The sequence below is a fragment of the Musa acuminata genome, chromosome BXJ1-1, assembly GCF_036884655.1.
Source record: "Musa acuminata AAA Group cultivar baxijiao chromosome BXJ1-1, Cavendish_Baxijiao_AAA, whole genome shotgun sequence".
NCBI classification, from domain to species: domain Eukaryota; kingdom Viridiplantae; phylum Streptophyta; class Magnoliopsida; order Zingiberales; family Musaceae; genus Musa; species Musa acuminata.
Window position 1 is genome coordinate 4,197,165 of NC_088327.1, and position 20,844 is coordinate 4,218,008.

General features: G+C 35.9%; 1 protein-coding gene across 7 annotated transcripts; it reads left to right on the forward strand.

The window, feature by feature from the left end:
- The first annotated feature begins 916 nt into the window (after positions 1-916).
- On the forward strand, positions 917-20,546 carry LOC103988059 (glutamine--tRNA ligase). Of its 7 annotated transcripts, none has more exons than XM_018819242.2 (23): positions 917-1,152; positions 1,571-1,618; positions 1,704-1,775; positions 1,906-2,005; positions 3,342-3,437; positions 5,383-5,444; positions 5,548-5,649; positions 5,729-5,821; positions 8,325-8,477; positions 8,551-8,618; positions 9,227-9,317; positions 9,390-9,476; positions 9,654-9,851; positions 9,935-10,033; positions 12,880-13,011; positions 13,104-13,240; positions 14,945-15,044; positions 15,124-15,219; positions 18,999-19,099; positions 19,196-19,298; positions 19,395-19,484; positions 19,580-19,709; positions 20,328-20,546. In XM_018819242.2, exons 1-23 carry the CDS (start codon positions 1,024-1,026, stop codon positions 20,423-20,425), a joined length of 2,385 nt encoding a protein of 794 aa, XP_018674787.2. In that variant the 5' UTR covers positions 917-1,023; the 3' UTR covers positions 20,426-20,546. The 7 variants fall into 7 exon arrangements, with proteins under 7 accessions (XP_018674787.2, XP_009404845.2, XP_064970058.1 ...); XM_009406570.3 differs by having other exon boundaries at positions 8,563-8,618; XM_065113986.1 differs by lacking the exon at positions 917-1,152 and having other exon boundaries at positions 1,863-2,005.
- Positions 20,547-20,844: the final 298 nt, after the last annotated feature.

Genomic DNA, 20,844 nt, shown 5'->3' on the forward strand with positions numbered 1-20,844 from the left:
AAAACTAAGTTTAGATTGTCAATGAGTGATCCGTCATAAAATCTGTCAGTGTGAATGCCCTTGTATGAGATTTGCTTTTGAGATCTTTGTTATCCAACAAAGGCTCAAATCAGAATCCATGACATTATTGTGTGTTAGTTCTAGCAGAAATGCAAGTTGGTGCTTCTGTTATTGTGGACTCCTCTGACCTTCTACTGGTATCATTTAATAATGTAAATAGCAAATATTTATAAATTTTATTGATGATTTTTTATGAAGAATAATTTTCTTTTTGGGTTTTATTTTCTCAAAGATATCCTTGTTTTCATTTCAGATGATGTCATAATATCCATAATTATCGGATAACTACTTTTAAACTCAAATCCATCTAAATCCAAATTAAATTATTCAAAATTTATTTGATTTAAACAGAAAAGTATGATAATGAAAATAATAAATTATTCCTATAATTAATACGGAGAGAAATGGAGTGGTGGGGACATCTGTGCCACGCGTCGCAGGAGTAGTGGGTACACTTGGTCGGTCAAACTATTATTTGGGTCCTGTTATTGGAGGTGGCGTCACTCACAAAAGTGGGTCCCGAGTCTATCTTGGATCGACGTGTTTAAACAAAAGAGTAAGCACGAAGCGAGATTTTCACATTTGCCCCTCTCAATGTAAATTTGGCGCATAAGCTATTAATGATGTTGAAACTGCAGACATATTAATGCCCTTCGAAAGTTCCTATCGGTATTTCTATCAATCACTAAATTTTATGTTTGAATTTTAGTTTTTAATAAACCATATTAATGCGAATTTTTAGGTATTTAAATATTTAATTATTAGTAGTTTTGGTTAATTTGAATTTATTGGTTGAATATTAACATATAAAGGATAAACATGTAAAAGCTCTAATGTGTCTTCTCCATATGAACAGCCCAAAAAGATAGCCGGAGGAGTAAGCCTCCCTCCGTCTCTAGTTCTCTTCTTTCTCTTGGTCGTTTGGGCATCGGCGAGAAGCGGGCGGCGGAGGCCAGCGCGACGATGGCGGTAGGGGATGGTGACGCCAAGCCGCTGGACCTGTTCCTGTCCATCGGCTTGGACAGGCGGACGGCGGAGGGTGCTCTCGTTAACCAGAGGGTCACCTCCAACCTCACCGCCGTCATCAAGGAGGTAAACGTCTCTCCATCCCCATCTGCTTCTCGGACGACACACCCTCCATCGTCAATTCTTCTCTCGGGCAGCTTGCGAGACTAAAATTTTATCTCTTCTTTTCAGGAAGTATTCATGTGAGTCGAAAATTGAAAATGAATTAAAGAATTGTCACATGCTAAGAATTGAAAGAGTCGAGTTTAATCCATAACTTAACAACTTAAGCTTGTGTATTGTATTACTGTCCATTGTGGTGGGGCTAAAATCTTAACATGGTATTGGCTGTTGCAAATGAGAGCCAAATATTGAAGCTTGGCACGTAACTTAATAGTTTAAGCTTTCAGATTTACTGATGTCTAATTTTTGTATGTGTTAGCTCTAGCCAGTTTAACGTAGACTTCTTTAATTCAAATCTGAGTACTTCAGCCCTTTCTCACAGGCAGGTGTTAATGGATGCAGCAAGACGATAGGAAACCTTCTTTACATGGTATGAATCTTTTAACACTTTTGGTGACTCATGATCTGCTAAAAACCTTGATGTGTAATTCTGGATCCTCTCGTGTGCGAGATAGGTTGCGACCAAGTTCCCTGCAAATGCACTCATTCACCGGCCCACTTTAGTCCAGTACATTGTCTCATCGAAGGTAGCTTTTTAGCTGTGTCGCATAATAAAAAGTTTTGTGATCTTAATTAATGAATTTTTTTTTCTCGTTACTTATTTTGTTTAACAGGACTTCACAGGAAATCGTGATCAGATTTCACTTGTTTATGCAGATAAAGAATCCTGCCCAACTTGATGTAGCTTTGTTATTTGTTGGGGCATTTGGCCCTGAAAGCTTCAGTTTGGATGAATTTGAACAAGCTTGTGGTGTAGGTATGGTTCTTGTGATTCTTCCCATACTGATGATTATTATGAATGTAACCGAAGGGCATGGACTTTTGTTGGCTCGAGAGATTATTAGATTATTCACAAAATCTAAAAAGAAACTGAGATGATGTGGAAACTGGAAAGAGTTTTTTCTGCTGCTAGTTTGTCATCTCTTTCCACTCTGAAATTTGAAATTGCATCTTGCTTGCTAAATCAAGTGCATGGACTAGCGTACATGAAAAATAGGATGGTCAACAAATTTGGCACTATATAGGGTTAATTTAGAGGCCTAAATTTAACATCAGATAATGGGTTCTTCATTATTATGACACGATTTTTGGTTCCTTTGGGCTTCACATGCTTTTTATTGTGGCTTAAAAGTCGAGCTTTCTACTTGTCATTGTACTTCTGGAGGTCATATTAGATCTACATCTTATCTTGAGTTTACTTCGACTATCATAACATTTCAAGAATACCTTTTCATTTCTTAATTCCTGTTGGAGGCATTACCCGTAGATTGTTAAAAATTATTTGTCATTTCAAGATTCTATCAACAATTTGCTTAGGTTTTTCTTCCAAAGACCTTTTTTTTCAATATAAAATATCATTTTTGCTAGACTTTGTCAACCTGAATGTAGGGAAAGACTATAATTTACATTCACATATTCTAGTGATTAAAAATGCCATCAATACAAACTGATTTGTTTACAAAATACTGAAAGCTCTTAACCCATCATCTCATAAAGCTTGGTTTCATTGCCATGTCATTTTCAACTTTGAAAATCCGTATATCTCTTATTGTTGATGATGACATACTAGAAAAGTGGAAGCTTACAACTAGTTTGCCTTACCGGTATACCGACTAGTTGTCGGTACGATACGTACCGAGCTATACCAAGCATACTGACACATGAGACATGAGGTGTACTAATGTATCGCCCATACCAGTCCCTTGTCATACCAATATGTACCGCCCATATCGAGCGGTACGACGAACCTTAGCTTACATTTACTTATTAGGAGAAACAATTTTTCATACTTAATAGCTTTCTCTTGCTCCTTCATTAAAGTGCATAACACTTGTTGAACTTATTAGAGAACTTGTTCCCCTATTTCTGTTTATTATATAGGTAGTAAAACAATGAAAGAGGGTTGTAATTTTTGACCATTAACGTTTAAGCTGATTGAGATATATTTTTGTCTGTTAACTGTAAATTGTTGGTATTATCTCCAGACATCAATCTTGCATGATGTAGTGTGTGGCTTTTAACTTCTTTTAGTACATATATATGAACACAATTTTCAACTGTTGTTGTAATTTGCTGTTTGTGAAGTATTGCAGGAGTTGATGTTTCTGTTGAAGAAATTCATTCAACAGTTGCTGCAGTTCTGGAAGTAAATATGGATGCTATATTGGAACATCGCTATCATATTAATGGTTAGTTTCTTCTTATAAATTATTGCATATTTTACTAATTGTTATTTTATGATTCTTGTTTTGTGTGTTCGAAAATAATGCCAAAGGTCATTATAACCATGGCATTCATGCTAATGCTATTGTTGTACCAGCAAGTTCTGATTCCATGCATCTATGCTTTATGTTCTATCATGTTTAATCATTAATGATTATATATCTGTTGTGTATGATGATCTGGCATGTTCTATTGGTACATAAATGCAAGGAGATGAATGGAGATATAAAGACGTATTAATAATTTTATAAAATAACTTTAGAATACTTGTATATCAACGTAAGAAAAATGCAAAATTTTACAAGGTGGACCTAGTGGAGGCTGCAAATTAGAAGGGGACATATCTCTCACTCAATATTTGAAATGTATAATTTAACGAATTTAATCAGCGCATGGATTGTAGAACTATATCCAGTAGGGGCATCTGTGTGACATGATTTGCGGAGAGTGACAGTCTAGAAAACAGTCACAATTAGACAACATACTATGCAGGCCCTGGCTGCCACGTGCCGGAACACATGGCATGGAAGTTCTTTAGCTGAGGGCTGCGCCTGCCTCTTTAGTGATAATCTATTGTCTTTCCAGCAATTTAATTAACCTTCATGAACAAACGATTAATTGTTATTTTACTTGAAATTCCATTTTTGCATTTGCTAGGCAAAATCTGTTTCAATTATTTTATTGCTTTCAATTATTTAGAGTGCTAATATGTGTGGTTAAAGTCTTACCTCCTCTTGAGAGGGTTTAATTATGTCTATAAAGGTTTCTGTCACCTGCACAGATTTTACCGTAAACATGTGTTATCATTTTTTCAACATTTCCCTCTGTTAGGTCTTCAGTAATCGTACTCTTTTTGTGAGGAAATTTAGTGGTCCTACTTTTTGTTATTTTTTAACCATAACAATAAATGTAGTGAATAGTTAATGGATATGCTTCAAATTTGCTGAGCTGTTTGGGACCAATGAATTCGCAGTCATAGTTACTTGGTACTTGGTAGTATCAATAGTTAAGGACATAATAGTCACAAAATGAAGCTTAAGATAAAAGGTGCAGATTCATTCTTCTAATGAAGCCTTGAATAGGATTACGTATAAACTAAGTCTTATTAGATTTTAAGATTGAGTCTATGGGCCTTGGAATTAGTTTGTCATATCTTTTAAGATTTTGCAATAATATTCTTTTCGATAAATATGTGATTACTGTTGAATATAATTTGTGCAGAATCTGTTGACATTAGTCTTCTTGGTAGTACATGCTGTCAGCATATGTTAAGCCATTAATGGTTTAGTTAGGCACGATGTGTTTGATTTTTATGTAGAAAATCATTGGTTCCTACATTCTGTAAATTACAGAGGTTTTGTCTAATTTTCTGTGTTTTATATTCCTACATTATAGAATAGAATGTTTAACATAGAGAGGACTGTTTGGAAACAAGGTAAACCAAAACTAGTACAAGTGTATTAAGAAAAGAAGGTTGTTAGCTGCAGATGCCATATTTTCTCTCCCTGTTCTGTTAATTCACCATTCTATTCTTCCTAGGTCACTTTAATTACAGGCCTAATACCCTGGCTATGCCTCCAAAATGCATGCTACACCATACTTTTCTTAAAATTTGTTATAAAGTGTTACTGAGATGAATGCACAACATATGTTCTGGTCACTTGCATCCAGTTGGATGCTTGGGTCCATCTGCGCTGGGTTGTTCGCCTGCATGATTGCATTGAATTTGACTCTTGGGCCTCCTTACATTAGACCAGAGCCTCGGCCACAAGCCTAGCTCACCTAGGCCTCTATGCTCCTTGGGCCAGCCCACGTGGGTCTCCCCATGTCAGGCATTTTCCTATTAATTTGATTACTCAAATATGCTTGACTTTTTCCACCCTGATGTTATGGTCACTTTGTTTAATTCAGTTGGCAATCTATGTGGGCAAGTCAGAAAACAACAACCGTGGGCTAATGCCAAAATTGTTAAGGTATTATAGTTAATAACTTAATATAATGCAGAAAATTATCATTAAAGATTCTGTTAAAATATTAGGAAATTTTCTGGGTCTTCTTATTTACTTCCTTCATCAGGAGGTGATTGATGAGAAGCTTCATCGGATACTTGGGGAAAAAACAGCAGAAGATGATAAAAAGCCTTTGAAAAAGCAGCAACAAAAAATTGTTAAAATTGAGGTGAGGATGTTAGTAGCATTTGGTAGGATGCAGTTGTGATCTTTGGTAGATTGTCATAGCTGTATGCTTGTATTTTTAGGAACAAACAGATGGAGCAATCACACCTGTCCTAACATTGGAAGAGGAAGTTAATCCTTTCTTGATATTTCCAGAACCAGCAGAGAACTATAAGGTATCGATCACTAATTACTTCTTTTACATATTTCATCATTGTTACTTTGATAACTTGTGAGCATTAGATTTTCTTTGTTGCAATGGATATCCTGGACTGTCTTCTAACTGTTGTCATCAGCTTGGCTTCTTTGATGTCTGATAGATTTTGTTCAGTAAACATGTTGGACAAAGTTGCAAAATTAATCTATACTCTGTGTTGGTGACTTATACGGTGTTATATTTTTTCTTTCATCTCTCTCTATATATGGTAGGAGATTTGATGAGCAGGTCTACTTATACAGCTCTTATATTTTTAGAAGTGCCCTAGTTAGAATTAAGTACTCTGTTGGGGATAACATTGCTATGCTTGATTCCTTTTCACTGGGGTATTGGATTTTTATGCTTTGCAGACCCTTTGTTCTTATGCTGTTGGTTGACTATTTCCTCACGTTTCTTATTCTCTTTTTTTTTTTCTCTATGTTTTTTCCTCTGTCGAGAAATTCTGATATTGGCCATTATTACATATTAGTTGTACCATCCTACCTGCCTTCATTTTTTTCCATCTGAAACGTTATCTTCAATTGTGTCCTCTATGTGATCCTGCATATATCAAATTGTATGAGAAGCATTTTAGTCTTGCAATATCTCATATTTTTATTTGTTGCAAATAGATGATAAAGCTTGTGCAAGCAACTACCTATAGCATCATTTCATTAAAATAAAACACAACAGGAATGCAAAAACACATTATCAACAAGGAATACATTGATTAGTTTAACAAGCATAGGGAACATATACTGTTCAAAGAAAAACTTTATATGAAAATTTCATCAAAAACAGAAGTTTCATTTTGCAAACAGATGGTAAGGCTCCTACAATTTCATCAAAAACAAGAATCTATTTAATTTACTATTCCAATGGTTGATCAATATGGTGGACTCAACAATTTCTCCTGGTCTAATCCAAAACCAAGCTTACCATCCAGTAGGTTCACCTTGTTGGGTTTTTCCAGCAATTAGTTGGCCGATATTGAACTGTTCCAGAAGTAAGCCCTACCATAGGGTACCAATACCCATTTTATTTTATACCAATACCAACTTTCTCTCCTTATTTGAGAAGAGTAGTCATCATTAAATTTGTTTTTTAACATATTCTGCCAACTGTCAGTTACAGCATATTTGATTAAATGTAATGGCTTCAATCTTCATCTTTGCAATACATAACTGGCTAAGCTACCCAGTGAACCTTGACTCTTGGAGGGGATCTCTATTAATAGGTTCACGCTAAAAGTTGTCACCTGGCTAACCTCTTGATATCTGCCTGATGTACTTTATAGGATATTTGCTCTTCAGAGAGAAGCTATTGCAAATTCTGATATGGCTAATATCTGTTTGACCACCCTGTTATTAGCCTAAGAATATCCTCTCTCAAGTAAATAATCTAATGTTTTCTTTCCTTATCTGAATTCAGTAAGATATGATAGAAACCACTGAAGCTTGGGTATTGTACAGCATGATTGTTAATGTGACAGTACCTTGAACCGTTACCTCCTGGTTTCCCTCTACAGCAGGATACTTGTGGTCCAAATTTCAAGAAACTCAAACCTAAAACTGAGACTAATTCTAAATAAATAAGCTGAAACTAAAATTAGGACCTCAAACTGGCCTAAAATTTGATCCAAATTAGAGACAGATGGACCCATGAAAAATATTTTTAATCAAAAGTTTCTTAAGCAGTTAAAGTGAATCCAACCTAACACAAAGCCTCACCTAATTAACTCAAAAGTATATAAGAACATATGGAAAAATAAGAAAGGTCCTTTTAACTCTCCAGTCCTAACCTAAGCAGAGGAAAGAAGACTCAATCTAGTTATTGTGACATTTCCATTTGCTTCTACTGTGCTGCACACAAGCCTGTTGGAGTTTAATCGTGTAGCTTCATTCAACTAATTGCAGGATGACCTTGTACTCATATTGATTAGTGCATGCACTTGGATTGAGAAACCAGTCATCAAGGATGTTCTATCCACTGTTGACCCTTACAATTTTACCTTGACCTTTGCAATGTTGGAATCTTGTAGGAGTTTTGTTTCTAGCTATTCGTACTTGATCTTCAACTTAATGGGGAACTATTATTGTATTTTAATGGGGAAGTACTGTTGAATTGTGATTTTTGGCACCCCATTCTCTATTATATTTCTTACTACATGTGTTGTTGAAACAGTATGTTGTTTTCATGTTTCGTGGAATTGGGCTTTAGTTTGTGTCTTGAAAATTGAAAGTTCCTTAATTCTATCTTCTAATTCCTGTAATTTGTTTTCAGGGTCCAAAATTATGACCTAGATACATATCTATATCAGGTGTATATGATTTGCAGTGTTAAAAGGATTTATTTTGAGATTTCAACCTTTTTGTAATTACTAATTAGTATATGCTTTTTATGATTTGGTGGACAACCTCAGTTGTGTTTCATATCTGGAAATATGTTGAGGTCTCTGGCTGATGGGACATCCTTTATGTCAGGTTCATACAGAGATTTTCTTTAGTAATGGAGATATCTGGAGGGCTCACAATACAAAGGAGAAACTAGAGAGACATCTTAAGGTTACTGGCGGGAGGGTTTTCACTCGCTTCCCTCCTGAACCTAATGGATATTTACACATTGGTCATGCTAAGGTAGAGTTATTGTGCTTGTAAGAGCATGTTTTTGGTGTCATAGTCTCATGGAGATAATCTTATATATATGTAGTTATATCTTCAGGCACTGTTTATCAATTTTGGTTTGGCAGAAGAGAGGGGTGGATCATGTTACTTAAGGTGAGGAGTAGGATATTCTTTCCATTTTGAGAGTGTTCAGTATGAGTTTGCTTTCCACTAGTAGATGTTGTCTTTATATATGCTATTAGCTTCTATTTGACAAACTTTTGCTTGCCTAAGATGACTTATATCTGCATAATGAAAATTTGTTGTGTTGCTAACTAATTTGCTATACCGTGCACCATGGACAAATACTTGAATATCATCTTTGGTGCTGTTCTTTACTCACTGTCATGTTGATTTATTCTGTCATGTTATTCACATCAATGCCAGTTATCACACTTCACGTATCCACCTTACCACATACTTAATGCCCTTATGAAAGAAAAACTTATGAGCAATACAATATTGGTTGAATAAACTCTTCGTTGTTTAAAATATTGGATACATGCTATTTATTTGTCTTCCTTTTATGTCAAAAATTGAACAGTTTGTTAAGGAAACTCCGAATATTTTCAGTAATCTTAGGAGTCAGCTTTACAGGACAATTCACGACAAGAAATTTTTTGATACTACTCTATGATGTTGATACAAAAATATAGAGTTTGTTTCACCAAATATCAGACCTCTGAATCATGATGATAGCTACTTATCTTTCTGCCTTCTAGATTTGATGATACCAACCCTGATGTCGAAAAAAGAGAATACATTGATCATATCCAAGAAAACATCCAATGGATGGGTTGGCAGCCTTTCAAGGTCTAGAATGTTTGGTTTCTTTGCTTTTTTGATTGTGATGAGCATTATTTGACAAGTAGTTTTCTTTATCAGGTTACCTTTACCAGTGATTATTTCCAAGAACTCTATGATCTAGCAGTCAAGCTGATACACAAAGGTCTAGCTTATGTTGATCATCAGGTTTGTTTAATCATTATTTGCGTATATATATAGAACATGTTATTAGTATTTCTGTGAAGTGTGTTAATAATGTGAGAATAATATCCATGTTCTCACTAAAAAATATGAGAAATGAGAAGCAGAATTCTTGAGCAAACTTCTTAGATGGTATTTCTTGTCCTTTCTTATTGTCCCTAGAGCCCTGAAGAAGTCAAGGAGTATAGAGAAAAGAAAATGAACAGCCCATGGAGGGATAGACCTATAGCAGAATCATTGAAGTTGTTTGAAGACATGAGGCAGGGCTTCATTGATGAGGGCAAGGCAACATTAAGGCTAAAGCAAGATATGCAGAGTCATAACAAAAGTATGTATGATTTGATAGCATATCGTATTAAGGTGGGTTACTACCTGTAAAATTCTTATGGATAATTGCTAGTAATATTTACATACTTAACTTGTTTGTTGATCACACTTTACAGTTTACTGCTCATCCTCAAGTTGGTGAGAAGTGGTGTATATATCCTTGTTATGACTATTCTCACTGCATTGTGGATTCTCTCGAAAACATTACGCATTCAGTGAGTTATACTTTTATAATGTGTATCTGAATTTTCTTAAAAAATCTGTCTGTAACTCTTCTGTAACAAGTCTTGTTGGTATTGCAATTTCTAGTTGTATTTTATTATCCAACTTGATTATAAAACACAATGTTCAATGGCAATTCATTAGTTACAAATTCCATCTCCTTTATGTGGACAAAGTTTTTGAAATGGACTTTCCACAAGCAGCAATTCTACACAGAGAAAAGAGAAGCTAAAGTTTCTGAGATGAAATTCAATAATAAAAAAATGACTTTCTGATAGAATGGAGATTTAGAGATAGGAAGCAGTGAAAAAAAGACAGGCTTGCAGCCTTCTTTTTCCTCACTTATCGAAAGCAATAAATAGTGTGCATTTGATCATCAGCAGTATTAGGACCCTTTCCTGATCTCAATAGGACCCAGAATAAGCATATGACTTTGAAGGAAACAATTAAAATTCTCCTCTCTCAGAACCTTGGCCAAGACTTCAAACTTGTACAGGAATCTTTAACCTATCTTCCATAGAGGAGTCACCAGATATAAATTCATGCATAGGAGGAATATTCATCCTACAATGTTCTACTTTTAGCTTGTTTAGTTATTTTACAAACCACTAAAATATATGGTTAATGATCAACAGAAATTTAGTAAAAAAATAGCAAGTATTTCTGTGTTGGTTGGCACTGGTCGATAAAGGTCGGCACAATCCATTCTAGAAAGTTGGTGCTGAACCGATACATGCCTAGGCAAAATTTTGGCTTGTCATGGTGTGCCTACTGGTACCATGTTGTGCCAGAAGGGTATGGGCAAATATCACCATTTCAAGCTGACTTGAAAAACAGAATCCTTTTTTACATTGTTAAGTCAACTAGCAGCTTCAAACACTTCCAATTTGTATTTCAAGGCCCCTAGGAGTTAGACCCTTCTTCCAAATGAATCTCCTTAAATGTATGTGGTGCCTGTAGAGGCAGTGTTTCCAGCTGCACTTTTGATGGCCTGCTTCATATTTAGAGTTTACCAAAGCCAAATATATGATTACTTTTGTATGTGATTAGTTTAGCAGAAAATTGCAGATATGACGTTGAGAGCAAAACAAAAGCCAGCTTGTCTTGAACAATCTCAATATTCAATTAATTATTCTTATTGTTTGCACCTCTATGAACATTTTTAAAAAAATTGAAAGAAATTTTCATTACATTCAAATGGCGATGTTCACATGCCGACTCGAACTTGAGACCTATCACTTGTGCAATAATATACTAATCAACCCGGATGTCTCAACAAAGACGCCTCTATGAACATTTTGCTCTAGATTGTTAAGCTTTACATTGTTGAAGTAATATTTTGTGCTTCTTTTCAGCTTCCACTAGTTCTACACTAGTGCCTGTTCCCATTTCTTGTTTGGCAATTTAGACCAACTTTTCTTATGGAAACTCAACAATGATGAGAGGTGGGTAATTATGGATAGAAATTAGAAAATGGATTTAAAGCTGAAGGATGGAACAAATGTGTTATTACATTTAAGGTTTTTAATTTTGTATTGTACCGGTGTACCGAGCTTTGCTTGGTACGGTATGGTACAGCGTACCAAGCAGTACACCAGGGTGTATCAAGTGGTACACCTAAAAAAGGTAATAGAACCCTTCGAGTTCGACATCCTTATTAGAAATGAGCGACGACGAAGGCGGTTTACAAAGGTGGCGTCGGGTCGAGTTCCAACGTCCAACGGTGTTGCTACGAGTGGGGTTGCGATAGGACCAGAAGCGAAGGAGTCAAGGTCAGAGGGAGGTAGCCTCTTCTTCCGCGAGGGCATTTTCAAGCGGTCGTTGTTCTTGACGATGAGGTCAGCAAGGGAGGTCAGGACCAGAAGCGGAGGACTCAAAGTTGGAGGGAGGCAGCTTCTTTTGCGAGGGCTTCTTCAAGCGGCTACAGTTCTTGAGGACGAGGTCGGCAATGGAGGTCGGGACCAAAAGCGGAGGAGTCAAGGTCGGAGGGAGGCAACTTCTTCTGCGAGGGCTTTATTTCTCCTGTTATCACTCGATATCAGTTGGTATAGGTCGGTAACATCGAAATTTTGACCGTTACCACCCGATATAGCCCCGTATCGTTTGATACAGGGCCAAAAGATTGATGTCGTCCAGTAGCAGGCGGTTAGCGTACCGATCTACTAGCAGACAGATACGTATCACCTGTACCGGGCGATATGAAACGGTATTAAAATCCCTGATTACATCATCCAATTATAATGCAATCCATATTTGGAGTGTTCATTTCATTTGAAGTTTTATTTCTGTTTTCTTTTCAATATCTCTTTTATTCAAATATATGATTCCTTTTAGTATCTCTCTTATACAAATACATGACATTAAATTTGTGCAGCAGAAACTTTTAACTGCATGTTATGGATGTTGAATTTTGCTTAATTGTTCAGGTCATACTATTTTTTATTATTTTTTGGACAATATGCCTTGTGTATAATCTCAGATAAAAGTATACTTTCTGTGTCTGTATTTGTGGGTCTTACTTTATAGTTAATTATCCTTATTTGAAGTAGTTATCATGATTCTCAAGTTTTTTTTTAAATTCTAATTACTGGCTTTAGGTTAGCAAGGAATTTTTTGTAAGAAACCTTAGAAAGTGTGGTTTGTGGATGACCTAATAGACAATGGTGCCATTTAGCTTAGTGGCCAGGCCATTGTTTAATGTGCCTGTATTTGAAAATGTATTAACAGTGAAGTTTCTGTTTGTGATGCCAGTTCTATTCTTTATTTGGGTTATAGTGACTGAAAAAATTATTTATGCATGTACTAATATGTTGTTAAAATTTTCCTTATTCTTTTGTAGCTATGTTCTCTTGAGTTTGAGATCCGCCGTCCATCGTACTACTGGTTATTACTAGCTCTTGAACTTTACCAGCCATATGTCTGGGAATATTCACGTCTAAATGTTTCAAATACGATGATGTCTAAGCGTAAGGTCTGTTATTTTGCTGTCCATCATGTATGACATACTCCATGATGGCATGATCTATTTCCAAAAATTCATGTTCATGTTTTCTTTTGTTGCAGTTGAACCGTCTAGTGATGGAGAAGTGGGTAGATGGCTGGGATGATCCTCGTTTAATGACACTAGCTGGATTACGTCGCCGAGGAGTGTCTTCTACAGCAATTAATTCTTTCATACGAGGACTTGGAATTACAAGAAGGTGTCATGTTGTTTATTTACTATCTTATAAGGAGTTGCCATTGATATCTTTGTTTATCTGCAATCTTAATTAAAATATTTGGAAACTATGATGACATCCGGTGGCCTTGGAAACTATGAAAATATTTTCATTTATACAGACTATATTTTGTTCTTGTTCATGCAAACTAATACACATGGGAGTATTGTTGGCAAGGATTGCTGTTGTGGGTATCGGATCTGTTTCGGTGATCTGTTGGACCGGTACATACCGGTCAGTACCAGTGTACCATATGGTACACTGGTATGTACCAGTATTTCACAGTGGAAGAAAAAGAGGGAGAAGAAGTGGTGGTGGAGGAACAAAAGAGGAAGAAGAAAGGGAGAAGGAAGAAGCGATGTAGGAGGAGAAGGAAGAAGAGGTGGGAACGTACTTGGGAAGAAGAAGGAATACGGGGCAATAGCGTTGGCAGCAGCATGAGTAAGTATTCGTGAAGCAGAGGAGGTGGCAGTGGCATCACAAAGCAGTGGCATCGGGAAGCAACAGTGGTGGCAGCGACACTGTGAAACAGTGACAGCGATGATGGCAGCATCATTGTATGCAAGAAGAGGGCTCGCATTCGTGAGCCCTAATTTGTTTTTTTTTTTAACACCGAGTTGGATGGGCCCACCGCTTTTTCCAATTCTTTTTATTTTAACCAGGCCACCTGAAACAGGGGTGGTCCACTTATCAGCCCATGCCCTGACCGGTACGTGCTGCCCATTCCGTACCATTTTGGATGGTACAGTAGTCCTTGATTGTTGGAATATGGTGCTATACAATGACATAATTGGCTTTATCTTTTTACCTCATTCATAGAAAACTCATACATTGTTATATTTGATAGAGAGATTTCTTTGATAATTAGGCAAAGATGCTCTTTTCTGTGTTGACCTAGAATACAACTTTCTTTCTCGAGTGACTCTATCAAGCTTTCAGCTAGTTTATGTTTTCTGTTCGATGATTAGTTACATTTCTTATTTTTCTTCAAGTATTTACATATACATCAGTACCATAGACCAGTCCACTGTATAACAATTATGATTGTCTGTACACTATGATATACGAACGTGTGATGCTGGGAATATAATATAAAATATTCATGTGTCAGTATTACTTTGATATGTTCAGAATGCTATGTTCCAATGTGAAATTAAATTGGCAGATACTTGCCAATATGATTGAGTGTCTATCATTGTTTTTCTTACTTCAGAACCATGTAAGGCATGGGCCCAGCTGGTCCCTTGTGGTTCAAAAGAGAGCACTTGGTCATGGTTTGCTGCACAAATTACACTAGTGAGCAACAGGATGTACTTATAGATGTGAAGCAAACTTGGTGTAGGTTAATTGTTGTTTCTTAAACAATTGGTGTAAAGTGAAAATCAGGTCAAATTACAGATGTGTATTTTGCTACTCACCCTTGAAAATTTTAAAATATTGTCTAGTGACTGCAGAAGGTCTGTTTTTTAAACAGGATTAGATTGCTTGTTAACCTAGATGATCTTTTTTACTTCATTGACATTGGATCCTTTTTTTTCTTGTTAGGAAATCTTTGGTTGAGTCATTGTGGTAAATATTTTTTTCTTTTGCCTTCTTTGATTGTCTACAGTGAAGAGGGCATTATTGTAGCATGTTTAATAACAGTGGATTTTGCATATGTGGTTACTAATAAAATTTGACATACAGTGGTAATAGTATGATACGTGTTGATCACCTTGAATATCACATTAGAGAAGAACTCAACAAAACTGCACCTCGAACTATGGTTGTTTTGCGTCCTCTCAAGGTATCAGTCATATCATTAGAAATATCCTTTATTACTTAATGGATGCTTATTTCTAGGTTTATGGACTCTGTTACCTCAGGTGGTTATCACAAATCTTGATTCTGGATTGATAATGAATCTTGATGTGAAGATGTGGCCTGATGCTTCGTCAGATGATGTTTCTTCTAATTACAAGGTTCACAACTTAAGATCATTTAAATACCCTGATTTGAGTCATTGTGTATGTGCAACTGGAGATCATTTCCATGTGGCCATGCAAAAATTTTAGATGATAGTAATGTACCTTTGATATATCATTTTTTCATGTTTAAGAGCTATCTCAGTCAGAAAATTTCTATGTTGTTGATACATTGAAATAAGATTTACCTTCCTTCCAATGTTTTTCCCTAGATATGCTTGAGACAGGTCATGAAACTTGTTAAGGACTTCATATCGACTTGTTGGACAACCTAGAATTTCAAGATTGTGTGCTCTATTTATCATTTTAGTGATGTTTGTGCTTCTCATTTGAATTGGTAGTACTTTCTGAAACACAAACACAAAACACAATTTGGTAATGTAGTCTAAGGGAATGGTGATATCACTATGTTACCAGATGATTTCTCTTTTCAACTGATTGTGAGTGAATTATGTGGCAGAATCTACAGCTTACTACCCAAATGTTTAGGTTGCTAGCATGTTAGCTAATGGATTATATTAGATTTTGGCTTTTAGGCTTCTATTACCAATGCAGTCATTTATGCCTCAATGACATCTTGATCTATGTGCTATGGATAAAATTTGGCTTGCCTGCAAAACTGTAGCAGTGCCTTGTTGCTTGTCAAACCTTTAACCATAGGTCCATAACATTTTCTTTTCTTGCCAAATTTTGTTTACTTTACACACTAAAATGATGCAATTTATCTTATTTTAGACACATATAAGCACCATCAACTCTACATATGTAATTAGCAAACCAATAAAAGCCCTTTCAAGTTGTGATATATTTCATGAAGAGCACAATGATTCATATAAAGGTCTAAAAACTAGGTCAGGTGCCGATATCAGTTGGCAAATGGACTAGGAGGGTTGACACATCAATACTTGGTATTGGTTGGTAAGGCCTGGATCGGATATGAAGAGAAAGAAAAGAGGGGAGGAAGAGGAAGAGGAGTAGATGGAGGTTGAGGAGGCAGAGGAAGAGGTGTACCAGAGACAAAGAATGAGATGGCGTCAACGATGCAATGGGGTGGAGGAGACAGCAGCAGCAATACTGCAGGGAGAAGAAGAGGTGTAGGAGGGAAGAGACATGACATGAGAGAAAGAGAGGGATAACACATGAGAGGAAAGAATGTTAGGAGAAAAGAAAAAGGAAAAGACAACTGTTAGAAAGCTGTCAAAACTTAAAAAATGGGGGTACTGGGTGATAGGTTTTCTCTTAGGCACACCTTGTGCCAACCTTAAAAACTGGATGGTATGCCTAATATAGTAATCATACTGGGATAAGCCCAGTATGAACCAGGGAAAACACCAATGATTTGTGTACCTATTCATGGTTGGACTGATAGATATTGACTTATATCCACCTTTACATTCGGATTTTATACCATGATTCATAAATCTAGTTGTTAGTTGTTGTGAATCATTACGTATGGGTAAGGTTCTGAATATCGTACCGTACCGGTGTACCGATCAGCTATCAGTACGGTATGTACCGAGCATACCGACACATGATATACTAAGGTGTACCGATATACTGTTTGTACCAGTCCTTTCAGACCAGTATGTACTGCCCGTACCAAGCAGTACAGTATGGTATTGCAAACCATGCGTATAGGTATGCAATTTAAGAAACACAAAAACCTAGTTAGAGTTCTTTGAAGCAATTATCAATAATTATACTTTTTAGGGTTTCACCTATGTCTTTGAAGCAACCAAAAAGTTTTCAAAATAAGCTTTCTCACCTTGGCTTCTTGAGGTTGGTATGGCTGCTGGAGCTGGTACCATTTTGGTACACTGAAGCAGCATTAGTTCATTATTAATTGTTAAAAATAAATCAGAAAACTGAATCAGAGATGAATTTTGTGGAGCTCTTGCAATAGGCGCAGAACCCCCAAGTTCACTTCCACAACCTTATTGAGGCTGTGTTTGGAAATACACATTTATATTTTTAATGTGTATTTGGAGAATGGGACTTGAGAGAATGTGCAATTGTAGAATGCTTTAAGTGTTTGATAAACCATAGTTGAAAATTATATTTTAAATGTGCATCAACATAAATATTGTTTTGTAAAATTGTATTTCAAAAGTTCATTGAATATCATGTGACAAATTTACCCTTATAATATTTTTAATATTTATTTAAGAGTGAATACATTTTTTTTATTTAAATTAATAAGTAAAATAAATAAATAAATGTAATCTTATAAAAAAATTTCATATGACCAAAATGTATGATAAATAAAAATATAATCAGATAAATGAATATAAAATAATCTTTAAAAATAAATAAATAAGATTTCACTTTATAGAAGACATAAATTATGTTGGTTTCTCACTAAATCATTTTGGCAATCTTGTGATTTTAGATAATATCATAGGGTATTTTAAAAATTTTATTAGCATTCCACAAATACTGAAATGTTAATACTACCCTGAGGTGGCATCAGCATCTGAGCATCTGCAATGCAGTATCCAGATCAAATGCGATTTGAAAAAAAAATTATCAAGGACCAATTCACATTTGAAGTGTGCATTGGGTCCACATGCAAACTAAAAGATGATATTTGACAAATTTCCAGTGGGGTTAACAACATTGAATATCACAATGGGTAATTTTCTTAAGTTATCAGCAGGTCACGTGTTATGACTGATGCATACATCTTCAAATTCTGCTTGCTGCAAGTTCTCTGAGGTTTTTTTTTCGACCAAAAGCACGATCCAAAGTGTCTCAGTGCTTTATCAACAAGTGAATTTCTAATTCTCTCTCAAATTGGACATGGTTCCGAAGGTCATAACACTAGTACGCACAACACTAATCACCAATGTCCTTAATGGGCTATTTTTGGAGCAACTGGCTAATCGTATCTTGCCCCTACTATGCTAAAAGATGCACTTTGATATCATTCATGCTAGAATGGTGAGCACATGTGAGTATGTAATATTGATTCATCATCCTACCCGTGTTTGGATGTTACTTAAACTGAATATGTCGTGTCTAACATCCATAAAGCAATCTCACTTGGTCAATTTTGCTAAAATTTCTTTGTATCTTAGATTAAATAGTAATAGATGCATTAGTTCTTGGCACTGAATAATTGGTCTGGTAAATTCTTGCATTCCATATCTAATATCATGCAATAATCATATTTTTGTTTGTTGCCACATGACAGCATGAGGCCAATCTGTGCTGCTAACGTTTTGTACTAACCAATAAAATAAACAATTTGAATTTTACATCACTTGGGAATTTCCTTTTCTTGCACAGCTCTAGTTATATCAGTGGCCGTAACAGATACTGTGTTCTTTTAGTCGCATGACTTCGATCTAATGTAATATGGACTAGTTGTTCATATTACAAGTTGGATTAGTTGTTCTAGTGGGCTTTTCAGTCCTGATTGGATACTAGGAGAACAAGGATAAAAGTTTGAGGGCTGAAATTTCCACTTCACCCAGGAGCACACCAGAGACATGACTTGCCACTTCGCCTAGGAGCACACCAAAGGGTACATGTACTTCTCAGTAGGTTGTGCTCCTACTAATCCAAAAAGACAAGAGACATGACTTGCCTTTTAGTTGAATGGTTCTTTCTCAGCATTTTAGTTTCTTAATGTAATTTATGGTAACCATGAAAAAGTTCATGTAGACTTCATCATCTCACATATCATAGATATGTTTCCACTGCATTGATGTTTTTTCTGGCGCAAACTAAATAGTATGGCTAGTTTCATTAACAACTTGCCATTCTCATTACAGGTTCCATTTACAAGTGTTGTTTATATTGAACAGTCAGATTTTCGCCTTAATGATTCAAAAGACTACTACGGGCTTGTGCCTGGTAAAGCTGTTCTCCTCAGGCAAGTGATATTTTGAAACTGGCAAAATGCAAATATTTCTATTTTTGCACTTGAAGCAACAACATTACAAACTGATGTTTACTCTTTTCCTTTCAGATATGCATTCCCTATAAAGTGCACAGAAGTTATCCATGGAGATAGTGACACTATTTTTGAGATCCATGCTGAGTATGATCCCTCAAAGAAAATAAAGCCAAAGGTTTAGTTCTGCTCTTTGATGGTTGTTAGTCAAGCACTGACTAACTGCAACCCGAGTGATGATATGTAAATTAACTGAAATTTATAACAAATCCAGGGTGTTCTCCATTGGGTTGCTCAACCTTCTCCTGGTGTTGATCCTCTGAAGGTGGAGGTGAGGTTATTTGAAAAATTATTCCTTTCAGAGGTTGGTATTCTGCTTCACTTGTCCCTTTTTTGTGCTTCCAAGATGCGATTTTTGTGCAATAAGTTGGCATTTTCTGAGTTACCCTCGCACTTCAGGACCCAGCCGAGTTGGAGGACTGGTTATCTGATCTGAATCCGCACTCGAAGGAGGTTATTCCAGAAGCATATGCAGTTCCATCTCTTGCTAATGCTGTGTTAGGAGACAGGTTTCAGTTTGAGAGGCTCGGTAATCTCTTTTTCTTACTTTTGTGTGCCAATGTATACTTCTTGCATCATAGTCTGGCTTCAGCTTATTGCCTTTCTTTTTCTTTCCTAAAGACTGGTGTTCTAAAATCAAGTATTAACTCAACTGGTAAAAAATCGGTCATGTCATCCTATTTTTATTATTATAAAATCATGTCTTTAAGAACATAGTTATTTCATGTTATTTACCTTTCATCAATCGGATAGTTTTGCAATTCGTCGTAGGAGCTTGCTGCATCCAAGTTTTGTCCTTTATTTAATTTTGTTGTTTTTCTCCTCTTGCCTCATCTGATTAACAGGTTTGTACTTTTCGGGTCTTCATGTCTAATCTGTTTCTAAAAAGAGAAATTTTCAGCAGAGATCATCATTCACAATGAAACTGCTGGCAGAAAGGATGGTAAAAGATTTGGCTCGTGATGTCTGTGTCATAATCGACTGCTCTACTCTTTAACTCTTGATGTTTATGATTTTAATCTATTGGCCTTATCTATATATATAAACATAAACATCTAATAGTCTACTTTTTATATAAATCTCCTATGAAGACTGTCATCTCTTGACTTCCGTCTTTCTTCACCTGATTCATCCGTTATTGTTTCAGGCTACTTTGCTGTGGATCCAGATTCTACCCCGAGCAAGCTGGTCTTCAACAGAACCACTACACTTCGGGATTCATATTCCAAAGGTGCACGCAAGTAAATCACACCTCCATAGATATATATACCCACTGTTTATGGATTTACAAACAGTCTATCTATAAACAGACCGTAAACTATTTCTCAATAAATAAGTTTTGTCATGTTGACATTTGAGTCGTTCATTATGGTTTGGCTCAAACTTGATGCATTAACCTTGATACAACAAATTGCTCGCATGACACATGGAATGAGTGCCTTGGTCTGCCCATATAATGCCTAGAGATATCTGCATAAGTAGTTTGATGGTAAGCCTTAGTACAATGGTAAGATTATTTTTTTGCACACCTTGATATTGATAGTTTTGATTATCTCATAGCAATTATAGCTTTTGCCATGTCTAGATATAACTGTTCAGTACTATAATCTTTGAATGGAAGAAATTCCACAGTCATACCGATGAATTTACATTGATGTACTATA